The sequence below is a fragment of the Anastrepha obliqua genome, chromosome 2, assembly GCF_027943255.1.
Source record: "Anastrepha obliqua isolate idAnaObli1 chromosome 2, idAnaObli1_1.0, whole genome shotgun sequence".
NCBI lineage: Eukaryota > Metazoa > Arthropoda > Insecta > Diptera > Tephritidae > Anastrepha > Anastrepha obliqua.
In genome coordinates this window covers 15,736,162-15,749,223 of record NC_072893.1, presented here as the reverse complement: position 1 = coordinate 15,749,223, position 13,062 = coordinate 15,736,162, and the positions used below count along the sequence as shown (strand labels likewise).

At 42.1% G+C, this 13,062-nt stretch overlaps 1 protein-coding gene across 1 annotated transcript; it reads left to right on the top strand.

Moving 5' to 3' along the window:
* Nucleotides 1-7,602: 7,602 nt before the first annotated feature.
* On the top strand, nucleotides 7,603-8,691 carry LOC129237121 (uncharacterized protein DDB_G0271670-like; the record flags this gene model as incomplete). The annotated part of the gene is given in 1 exon segment (XM_054871591.1): nucleotides 7,603-8,691. A coding segment is annotated over 1 exon segment (1,089 nt), but the record flags the coding sequence as incomplete, so codon positions are not given.
* Nucleotides 8,692-13,062: the final 4,371 nt, after the last annotated feature.

Sequence of the window (13,062 nt, the reverse complement as noted above, 5' to 3'; positions counted from 1 at the left end):
CGGACACACAGAAAGTCGTCCGCCGTATCTTCCTGCTCTCCACATGCTGGGCAGGGTGCACTGTCTGAGACCACCTTTTCCATGTGTTTTGCCTATAGAAAGTGGCCCGTCATCAGTCCAACCAGCTGCCTACAGTTCCCTCTGCTTAGTGACAGGAGGATCTACGAAAGTCGTTCGACATGACAGGTAACAGCAGTTTTGTCCATTTGTAGCCTCTTTCAATCTGCCAAGCTCGCTTGTGGCTTGAAGTAACTCTTTTGCTAACCGTTGCTTTGATGGCTGTGGAAGGGAGCGGTAGGCCTCAGAGCCCATCCAAGTTGAAGAGTCAGAGGTCTCTTTACCCGCGATACGCACGTATCCCGGGACCCATATTAGCATCAGGATATTATGTCTACCGACATAGTTCAGCCTAGACTTACAGTATTGAACTACCCTGGAAGTGGTTGGAGAGCTGTCTAAGGCAATGAGCGCAGCTTTGCTGTCGCTGCGGACACAAACAAATCTACCTCTCCCCTGTTTTCCACAATAGAGTGCATGGCTTCTTGAGGTATTTTGAAACACGTCCAAGAGCAAAGCGTTGTTTTGTCCGTGAACCGTGCTTGGTCCTAGAGCTACCGTGACAATGCGAAAACAGTGTTTGCAGGGCTCATTTTCAGAGTTTGACCACAAGTGAGCCTTTGGCAGCGCCACACTCTATCTCTTTTCAAGTACGACTCCTGATGGCATGGAGTCAAGGAGCATGGAGAGAATCATTGGATCGAAGTTCATGCCTTCACTGTTGTCCAATGCCGGACAGGGGCCGTACCAATTCCCATTGTGTCATCCTTTGGATGAAAACATCAAGTTGAGGTTAGGGGTTTTACTCTGCAAATAACCATAGTAACCTTCCACCAGACTACAGAGTATACTGGGTTGGCGTTGCATTTTTTCTCTGTCGTGCTTTGCTAAAATTTAGTTCTAACTTTCTTCATACTCTTATTTTCTACAACTCCCAAACATTTATGTTTTGCTTATTTCATCTTTCAGTTTCTCGTTCTTGTTGTTATTGTTGTTGTTGCCATTGCAATTGCGGACAAGCTGACGCATGTTTACTCGACACAAACCGCAAACAAGCGAACTGGCAATCTCTTTCACCCACTCAGCGAAGTCTAAGCAGGCAAAGGCAAGACCAAGCGTTGAAATCAGAAAACAAGCAAATAGGCAGCTGCCATGTCCACAATGAAACACACACACACATACATGCATACATACATACTACTTGTAGACACTCGAATGGAGCCAAACAAAATCATCGCTCTGAGTGTGTAACGAGCGGCGACAGTTTGTGAAGATGCGCGCTGCTAGGCCGGGTCGAACGACAAGTTTTCCAAAACCCATTTGCTTAATGGATATAATAAATTTTAACTCTAAATTGAAAGTCGTAATTTCTTTTGTCTTTTTGGTTTTAAATTTTGTCTATTTTATTTTTGGTCGTTCTCACTGTGTGCACACATACATATATATATCCATATGTATGTGTGGATCTACAGTCATTGTGACCACTTTCTCAAGACAACAACTGTATGCGTTCACATTGCTTTGTTTACTTCGGTTTCATTTTAAACTCCGTTTGGCCAACACAATTCCAGTCCTTTTTTATGCACACTTCGCTGTGTGGCACTTCCTGCGTACTTTCTGCTTCTTTTGGCGGACGAATCGTGTCAAGTTTAGTGTCGTCGAGTTCATTTGCGACGTCGCTAATAAGTCGAGGCTTTCGCGACTTTCATGCTACTTTCAGGCCGCCTCTTTTGCTTTTCGCTCTTTCTTATCGATGACAATCGCGAAGCTTTCGGTTCTATGTCGCGGAGTTTAAACAGACTTTTAGGCCAGTGACTTTGCTAGTTTGTGTCATAGCATTTCAGGTATGTATGTGTATTTATATATGCATGCATATGTAAATATGTATGTTACAATTACAAGTGGCCTCACAGTTTTGATAACTTAAATTTTGGAGACTTTTGAGACATGTTTTTAGTTCGGCCATAAACTTTCTGGTAGCCGGTATGCTTTCGCTTAAATTCTCTTCTCTCTGCTAAATTTCTTCTCCCTTCCTTCCTGTTCCCTTCTTAAATGCTTAATTTCTCACCCACAATTACAAAATTTTCAACTCTACTTAAAAATACCAGCACATGGAAACTAATTGCAATTACCTACTTTAAGTAAGCGACTCTGCCGTCACTAAGTACAGGCGCACCCAAACACTCGCACTCGCTTGCCATGTAAAACATGCGAGTGTGCAGCTATATACTCCTGTACTTTCAGCCTAGTCGATGCCTTTTCGCAGTCTTGTCTGTGTGCCATAATTCCTTAAGGATTTCCTCACTGCGCGTTAGAACTAGAAATTTTCGGTTCCTGCACTTTTTTGTTGTTATTTGTTTTTGGCTTGTCGTTATTTGCTGGCAGCGCTAAGATATATTTAATTCTATAATTCTTATGGCAAACAAAATTTAGCAAATTTACCTGTCTTCATAAAAGTCTCATTTGCGGGGCTGTATTTGTCTGAGATATTCTGGACAGTGGCACGCACAAGCAAAATATTGAAGGAAACTAAGCTTTTCTGAAATGATAATATAACTAAAGAAATAAATTGGCGGAATTAAAAAAGAAAAAAATAAAAAAAAATAAAAAATAAAAATACTTCAGTCTAGGGCGGTTTATTAGGACAAGCGTAGATAATATGCGACGGAGTTCAAGCGGGTGTGGTCGATTTTGGGTTACGGTCTTTCTATTCTGTTGATTACTTCAAAAAATGGGCAGACAAATTTTTTTAACAATGTTTTTAAAACGGACTAAAAATTATACAGGGTTTGATTGAAAAGTAATGAGCCTTCTTGCGCGGAGCGCCCGCCAAGCGATCAACCGAATCGGCTGGTGGGGGAAAATGATCGTTGGACCTCACCCTTCCACTAGAAACCGGTCCCAGTTCGCTGGCAACAGCGGTGCAGTCAACATCGCTCCGCGCGAGAAATCTGTTTTAAAAATGTGTTAGGATTTTGCAGTGGCGAAAATGCAGCGATCGTTGGAGCAACGATACTCGATCAAATTTTGCGTAAAGCTACACAAAAGGAGTACCGAAACCATTGGGCTACTATAGGAGGCTTACGGGGACCAATCTCTGTTCAGTGCCCAGGTAAAACGGTGGCACAAGTCGTTCAAGCTAGGCCGGGAGGACGTCGAAGACGAACAGCGATCTGGAAGGCCTTCGACGACGCAAACAGATGAAGATGTGAACCGGGTTCGTGAATTTTTGAACATTGACCGTCGTGCTAGTCTACGTGAGATCAGTGAAGAGTTAAATTTAACTTATTACAATGTGCGGGAAATCGTGACCGGAAAACTTCATCACGACAATGCGCCAGCGCACACCGCCTTCCCATGCACCTCTGCATTGGCCAAGATGGGGGTTCCGGTGCTTCTCCACTCTCCCTACAGCCCAGACCTGTCCCCTCCGGACTTTTTCTTGTTCCCGCGCCTGAAAAGAAAGCTGAAGGAGAGGCGTTTCGACTCCATCGAGGCGATCCAAAAAACTGTGACAGCAGAATTGAACGCGATTTCGGCGGATGAGTTTAAAAAATGTTCCCTGCAGTGGAAGGACCGCTACCAGTGGTGTTTTGACGCACAAGGGTCCTATTTTGAAGAATATAAGTTGTATAAGCCAAAAGGTTTAATAAAACTGCTTAAAAAATATAAGGCTCATTACTTTTCAATCAAACCCTGTAATAAGAACATTTCTAATCCCTTTGACTCGCGCAGGACCTTCAGAGATCACCGGCGCCGTAGTTATAAATGCTCTAACCCGGTTGTTGCCGAAAATTGGGGAACCCAAGGTACAATGAGGACACTTCCATCTACTGTGACAGACTCCATCCTGCTATATGCCGCTCTCATTTGGTTCCAAGCCCGATAAACACACTTACGAGTGACTAGGCAGGTTTATAGGCTAAGTGCTTTGCGAGAAGCCCGGGCAGTTTTTCAGGATGCAATTAGTGTGACTGCGGGACAAATCCCACTGGATATCCGCGTACGCGAACTAAACCATTTCTATCTTATTCAAGGTGCAAAACCAACAAGGGAGCAATAGTTGGAACAGCGAATTGCGTCACTTTACGAATAACAGCGAAAATGGGATCTCTCTTCTTACGGCCGCTGGAGACACGAACTCATTGGAGTTATTATTATGATTGGCTGTTTGTGCACTGCGACCTGAAAAGATCTATTGTGCAGCCATGTAGAGTCCTCAAACAGTTCTAGGCTGTTAATAAATCCTAAAACTGCTGTAGGCTTAATCTCTACCAGGAGGTTCGGATTTATAGCCCCATTTCCCAGGTAGACACTTTACAGATAGGTAGGTAGGTAAAATGGCAAGAGTACCCCAGGTACACTACAAGTAGCACTTACGTGCCGTTTTGATACCATAAAGTGGACCACTACCTGTGAAAGGATTAAGGGAGGAGATAAAATCGTCTACAGCCATCCAGTGCTGTTGATGTAGCGAAGGAGAGAAAAGGGATCTAGGCTGGAGAATTTCATCAAGTCATCCCCAAAGGGGACGCTGAGGAATCTCAAGCGCTTAGTCGCCAAAGCCGGACATTTGCAGAGAAAGTGTTCCACAGTCTCTTTCTCTGCAGGATTCCCACAGCTTCTGCAATTGGGGTTGTACGGAATTCCAAGCTTCTCCGCATGAGTGCCGATCACCCAGTGGCCAGTGATCACCGCAATGAGTTTGGAAATTGAATGGCGGGGGTTCCCGTCACCTTAAGCGTTCTGTTTATATCGTATTGAGGCCATAGTGCTTTTGAAATGGCACACGATGAGACAGACCTCCATCTGTCTTGCGCTTTTCTTAGAAAGAAGTTGTGTAGTTTCCCTTTAACGACGGCCAAGGGGATACCGATGTCTGAGAAGAGGGCAGCTGGTTCTGCCGCCCCCTTCGTGGCAAGCTCATCGGCAATTTCATTTCCCATCTATATTCCTGTGCCCAGGAACCCAGATGAGGGAAATCTTTCCTGCACGTTCGAGGCGTTTAAGTTTCTCCTTACAGGAGTTCACGAGAAGAGAGCTGCAATATGGCGACGACAGTGCCTTGATTGCAGCTTGGCTATCGGAAAAAATATTAATGTCTCCCTCCCAACAGCGATCCCGAAGCATTTTGCATGCCTGCAGGATTGCGAAGACCTCTGCTTGAAAGATGTTGCTTGTCTCCGGCAGTTTATAGGAGACCGAAATGCTGGTTGATTTTGAGTAGACCGCCGCTCCCACTCCAGATTCCATTTTGGATCCGTCAGTGAAAACAGAGGCATCTATATCCGCACCAACTCTCCCCTCTTTTCAATCTTGCCTGCTCGGAAAGATAGCCCTAGCACAACCCTCAAAGCACAGTTTGCGGATGGAGAGGTCGGTGCGAATATCAGAGAAGGAAGGGGAGATCTGCTTCAAGATGCTGCTATGTCCTACAGGAAGTTGTCTCCAGAGGCCAAACTCCTTCAGTCTAATAGCACTCTGAACAGCAATGGATTTAACCTGCAGATCCACAGGAATTAAGTGGAGAATAATGTTGAGCAGAGTCTACAGTAATCGTTTTCTATCGCACCTGTCTTTTTTATGTGATAATTAAGTTTATAGTGTCCTGTTAGTAGTTCAGTCTAAGGTTTTATGTCCTTCTTGCTTAGGTTAAAGATTGCCTCTGCCTTTATCCGTTCTGGATCTATGAGTCTTTTCGATTGTCGCATGCCCGTTTGGGCTCTCCAGTAATCGATAAGGCCTCGTTGTTCCTGCTCACGTAAAAAGGCACTTTTGAAGCTGTTATTTACCCTGCAGAAAGTGCTCGCTAAAGTGTCCCCAATTTCATTGCTTGCATGCCCCTCATGTTCCGGAACCCACATAAAGGTTACAAAGTTTCTTGATGCTATGGTGTTGAGGATTTTAAAATAATCCCAGCCCAACCTTCATTGGAATCAGAAGCTATCCAGCGATTTCAGAGCTGCTGGACTCATTCCTAACCGTGCTACGAGGCTACGTCAAAGACATGAATTACTCCCTTCCTCAGATCCTGATTGGACAAGAGTGCTTCCAATATTATCTTCATAGGTTTGGCTTGTCCGCTTCACCACACTGTTTTATCTGCCCAGAGCAGTTTGAAGACGCGTCATACGTAAGCATTTGCTGTCCAATGTTCGCTAGAGAACGCGAGGAGTTCGATCTTTGGAAGACATCCAAGTGAGACCGATTTAACTGGGAATATGTGCAATTCAAAACACTGCTGGGATGCTACATGCAAGTTTGCCAAGCAAGTATTGCGCACGCAACGCACGCAGGACGAAGAAAGGGGAACATTAGAGTTCCTTCAGCAGCACCAGCTAGTGCTGAAAGATATCAAAGCCCTGGACCGCGTCTGATCACACTGCTGAATTGAACATGAAATAATGTTCCACAGACAGGCGCGCCGACGATAATTACAGACGCTTGAGCTAACGACTCACGACCATGTCATACAAAAACGGTAACGCAAATAACATTATCGCAACCTTTCGAAGTTCCATCTGATTCATAACGAAAGTAATGGAGACTATCAGTGACGTATAACTTCTACACGTCATAGGTAGAGAGCCTGGGCACAGGTTTCTTTGGTCGTTGATAAGCATAATCACGGCTTCTCACTCGATGTAGTGCAAATTGGGTCCTGAGGTGGAAGTCAGCTCAAGAGGAGATGTCTGTTTTTAGTGGGCGGCCGCCGTAGGCGAATGGGTTCGAAATTCACAGAGAGAACGTTGTTTCGAGTCTCGGTGAAACACCAAAATTAAGAAAAACATTTTTCTAATAGCGGTCGCCTCTCGGCAGGCAATGGCAAACCTCCGAGTGTATTTCTGCCATGAAAAACCTCCTCATAAAAATATCTGCCGTCCGGAGTCAGCTTGAAACTGTAGGTTCCTCCATTTGTGGAACAACATCAAGACGCACACCACAAATAGGAGGAGGAGCTCGGCCAAATACCCAAAAAAGGGTGTACGCGCCAATTATATATATGTATATATCTCAACTTTATCTTCATCTTCATCTTCATCTTCATCTTCATCTTCATCTTCATCTTCATCTTCATCTTCATCTTCATCTTCATCTTCATCTTCATCTTCATCTTCATCTTCATCTTCATCTTCATCTTCATCTTCACCTTCATCTTCATCTTCATCTTCATCTTCATCTTCATCTTCATCTTCATCTTCATCTTCATCTTCATCTTCATCTTCATCTTCATCTTCATCTTCATCTTCATCTTCATCTTCATCTTCATCTTCATCTTCATCTTCATCTTCATCTTTATCTTCATCTTCATCTTCATCTTCATCTTCATCTTCATCTTCATCTTCATCTTCATCTTCATCTTCATCTTCATCTTCATCTTCATCTTCATCTCCATCTTCATCTTCATCTTCATCTTCATCTTCATCTTCATCTTCATCTTCATCTTCATCTTCATCTTCATCTTCTTCTTCTTCTTCATCTTCATCTTCATCTTCATCCTCATCTTCATCTTCATCTTCATCTTCATATTCATCTTCATAATCATCTTCATATTCATCTTCATCTTCATCTTCATCTTCATCTTCATCTTCATCTTCATCTTCATCTTCATCTTCATCTTCATCTTCATCTTCATCTTCATCTTCATCTTCATCTTCATCTTCATCTTCATCTTCATCTTCATCTTCATCTTCATCTTCATCTTCATCTTCATCTTCATCTTCATCTTCATCTTCATCTTCATCTTCATCTTCATCTTCATCTTCATCTTCATCTTCATCTTCATCTTCATCTTCATCTTCATCTTCATCTTCATCTTCATCTTCATCTTCATCTTCATCTTCATCTTCATCTTCATATTCATCTTCATCTTCATCTTCATCTTCATCTTCATCTTCATCTTCATCTTCATCTTCATCTTCATCTTCATCTTCATCTTCATCTTCATCTTCATCTTCATCTTCATCTTCATCTTCATCTTCATCTTCATCTTCATCTTCATCTTCATCTTCATCTTCATCTTTATCTTCATCTTCATCTTCATCTTCATCTTCATCTTCATCTTCATCTTCATATTCATCTTCATCTTCATTTTCATCTTCATCTTCATCTTCATTTCCATCCTCATCTTCATCTTCATCTTCATCTTCATCTTCATCTTCATCTTCATCTTCATCTTCATCTTCATCTTCATTTCCATCCTCATCTTCTTCTTCATCTTCATCTTCATCTTCATCTTCATCTTCATCTTCATCTTCATCTTCATCTTCATCTTCATCTTCATCTTCATCTTCATCTTCATCTTCATCTTCATCTTCATCTTCATCTTCATCTTCATCTTCATCTTCATCTTCATCTTCATCTTCATCTTCATCTTCATCTTCATCTTCATCTTCATCTTCATCTTCATCTTCATCTTCATCTTCATCTTCATCTTCAACTTTATCTTCATCTTCATCTTCATCTTCAACTTTACCTTCATCTTCATCTTCATCCTCATCCTCATCTTAATCCTCATCCTCATCCTCATCCTCATCCTCATCCTCATCCTCATCCTCATCCTCATCCTCATCCTCATCCTCATCCTCATCCTCATCCTCATCCTCATCCTCATCCTCATCCTCATCCTCATCCTCATCCTCATCCTCATCCTCATCCTCATCCTCATCCTCATCCTCATCCTCATCCTCATCCTCATCCTCATCCTCATCCTCATCCTCATCCTCATCCTCATCCTCATCCTCATCCTCATCCTCATCCTCATCCTCATCCTCATCTTCATCTTCATTTTCATCTTCATCTTCATTTCATCTTCATCTTCATCTTCATCTTCATTTCATCTCCATCTTCATTTTCTTCTTCGATTAATCCGTTTTCTTTTTCATTCAATTGAAAACTCTAACCCACTGTTCCCTCTAAGCCGCTTTAATTTTTGCTGTGCAATTCACAATTCACAATCCACACTCCCACCGCCAACCATCTCCAACCTCTATGCATCCTCTAGCAGCCGTTTCCTGCCAAACGGTGTTTTCCTATTCGCACGAACAATTCAGTGGGCGCGTCTCTCACCTTCCGCCGGCTGGTATCATAAATTTTCTGCTCGTGATGTTTAATTTTCCTGCAAGTATTAGACGGCCGTCCTCAGTGAAGGCTGAGCTGAATAGTTCGTGGCCGGAAGATGGATCGTTATCGCTTAGGATAACTGCCAGTCTGAGGAACCAGAGCGGTAAATACACCTTTGTACTCCATTGTAGTCGACCAGTGGCTGGTAAATTGGGAGCAATTTTATTAGAGTAGCCACCGAACGTTGTTGATATTAGCATCTTAACTTTTGGCGCCGCCAACTGAGATATGCGGTAGGCTAAAAATAATCTAAAAGGAATAATATGAGGAATAAGGCCGAAAAAATTTAAAGTTCAACACTTAAAGGAAGTGCGGGCATAAATGCCTACAATTCTACCACCTGCATGTATATATTTGTAACGGGTGATCAATCATGAGGTGCTTTTTTCAATAGTTAAAAAAAAAACAAAAATGTAAATTATGTTCAAAACCTTTATTTATCATTTGAAAGGACATTCTTTGACATTTACTTTTTGAATATGACTTCATTCAAATGTTGGCCGCAACTACGCTTAAGGTGGTCCATTCTGAAGGTCCAATTTTCAATCACTCGTTCGAGCATTTCGACTGGTATGTCGTGAATAACACGCGTAATGTTGGCTTCCAGAGCTTCAATCGTAGCTGGTTTATCAGCATAGACCTTGGACTTCACGAATCCCCAAAGAAAAAAGTCCAAAGGTGTGATATCACAAGATCTTGGTGGCCAACTCACAGGTCCTAAACGTGAAATCAGCTGCTCTCCGAAATGACTTCTTAATAAAGTCATTGTTTCACGAGCTGTATGGCAAGTGGCTCCGTCTTGTTGAAACCAAATGTCGTAGAGATCATTAGATTCAATTTCAGGTAGCAAAAAGTCCGATATCATGGTACGGTAGCGAGCACCACTCACAGTTACGTTGCGGCCATCATCATTTTTGAAAAAATATGGACCGATGATTCCACCAGCCCATAAACCACACCAGACCGTTGTTTTCTCTGGGTGTAAAGGTAGCTCTTGAACCTGTTCTGGTTGCTCTTCATCCCAAATACGGCAATTTTGCTTATTGACGTAACCATTGAGCCAGAAATGCGCCTCATCGCTGAACAAAATTTTGCTCGAAAACAGCGGACCTTCTTCAATCTTTTCAAGAGCCCAATCAGCAAAACGGTGACGTGCAGGATGGTCATTTGGCTTTAGTTCTTGTACGAGCTGTATTTTGTATGCTTTTAAATGAAGATCCTTCCGTAAAATTGACCAAGTTGTTCCATACGACAGTCCAAGTTGCTGAGAACGGTGCCGAATCGATTCATCGCGGTTTTCACGTACACTCTCTGCTACTGCCGCTATATTCTCAATGCTTCTTGCTGGACGTGGTCTATTCGGTCGAGAATTATCCACCAATGAATATTCGGATTCAAATTTGTTGATGGTATGTCGAATAGTGTTTAAGGCAGGCCGATTATGTTGACCATAATGCGGTCTAAGCGCACGAAAAACATTTGTCACAGAACGCTGATTTTCATAATACAGTTGAACAATTTGTAGACGTTGTTGCGGTGTGAGTCTTTCCATGATGAAATGCCAAACGCTGTTCAACAAATCCACGATGACAGTTTGCCACAACTCGCGCGCGATCTGTAAAAAAACGCAAATGAAAAAAACTCCTCTTAATTGATCACCCGTTATGTGTGCGTGTTCTTGAGAAGCAATGTAAAGATTTTTTAAAGTAATTTTTTCAAGAGCAAAATTACTTTAAAACGACTTTGTGTTGGTTTATGTTCAAAATTCAGCATCACATTCTGAGTAAGATTTAGTATGCGTGGTTGCATAAATTTAAGCAAAATTTTATTACATTCTCAACTCTTCACCTTGACGCAAAGCGGGGATAAATGGACCATCTTAGATGGCACAAACTTGAAGAATTTTTTAATTGTTTTCTTGCGCTTTGCTAAAGATGCCTGGGCGTGGATTAAAGTCATTAGCAGCTACTCTTAATGTGTCGAGCTTCAACACTTTATGAGCCTAGCAGTAGGCAAGATGAAAACTATGCACCTAAGAAACCTTGTTTGTTTTTTCTCCCACCAATAAACAAAGGCTACTGACAGCTCTTTAAGCAAAGCAGTGTAAACGGGGAAAAGAAGGCAGTAAGTTTAGCATAAACATTCGCAAGCAATGCTTTATACGCCAAGTCACGACGTAAAGGCAAACAGAAATAACGTCCCCATAACCGGCAAACAAGGAAACGTTTAACATGCTTCAACGCCTTTGTCGCGTTAACGGACTGACTGACTAGCTGGTTGGTTGCCTTACAGATTGCCTTCGTGATGGCTGCTTGAATGCCTGCTTACTTTGCCAACTGACTGATGTTGCTGCTGTGACTTTCGGCGTCATTTGCTGCTGACTCATGAAATCAGGGTCAACACAATGTTTTCAGCATCGTTGAACAGGCAGTTATGAATCTGGGGTCAATTAAACCTTACGCAATGACACAAAGCGGAAAGTGTACAAAAAACAAACAAAAAAATTAAAGTGGCGTCAAACTTACATACCCACCAGCAAATTGTCGCTTGGCCACGCCATATTCCACCCCGAATACTAAAAGTCGTGCGAAAAGAAAGTGGCGTGAAAACAAAAGTAATCGCTCGTTGAGTCGGGTGTGTGTCGCGCACACAAAGGTGCTTGTTCGTCTGTTGAACTGGTTAGTTAGCTGGTAGTTGGGTAGTCGGCAGTGTGAGTACTGAGCGAAAGGAAAATGATTAGAGGATTTCATTTGTGCGGGATACCTGCTGGTCTACTTGGCTACTTGGTTGCTCAAACGTCATATGCACGCAGGCACATGAGTATACAAGCACATACATATGCCCATGTATATGTGTGTGTGTATAGCGATGTGTGTAATTGACCACCCGCAGGCGATAATGAGGGTACAAAGCAGTAATGCAGTGAGTAGTTGAAGTCACCAAGTAGGAAAGCGAAAGTGGAAAATTTATTTATGAAAAATAACGGAAATATTATATTAAAATAAATATAAGAGGAAATTGTAATTAGAAATCCCTGATGCTTCAAAGTGGTTGAGGAAAGTTAACCGGTGAAGCGAAAATACTAAAAACTAGTATTAGTACTCGTTTTTGATTTGTTTTAGGGTTTCAGTGCTTTTCAAGCCACAACTTGAAATTGAAATTTTAATAGGTCGAGCCAAGGAGCACCAAGAGATTTCGTGGCTCCTAAAACACTCAGGCCATTGTATTTAGAGCTTTGGAATGAGGGTAGATTATGAAGGAGGAAAGGAGAAAAGTATCAGAAAGAGATTTAGGAAAGAATAGAGACAGAGACCAAGGTAGTTAGTCCTGTGTGAATTTTCGAGATCCTTTGGGAAATCTGTAAATATCCTCCACTTTTAGAACACGAATATTACTCATTCTCACGACATTGGAACCAAAAACTCGTAGTCTTGCTCTAGCAAAGGCAAGGCACTCACAGAGAAAGTGCTTAGTGCTATCCCCCCACTCCAAGCAAGACATACACATCGGGTCATCAAGCAACAACTTGATTAACAATTTTTTTTATTCTTCTTTTTTGATATTTATTATTCGGCCTGTTTTTCTTTACGCAAATAAATAACATTTTATTAAACGAGGAAACATAAAATTCAATAAAATGACAAATTCAATAAATTAAAAAGAGTGCTTGTAGCGTAGTAGGGACACTAGGCCGGGCCGATTTGTGGGGAGGCAAAAAAATCGCCCATTGCTCTGTGAAAATCATATTCTAGCGGTCAAAATAAGAAACTTTGCCGAAGGAACCATACCCCGAAAACGAATTCTGATGTCCCCCAATTTGGGTCGAACTTTTTGGACAAAAAACGCCCCAAACAGTAGGCACCAAAGAAATATAACGCCAAA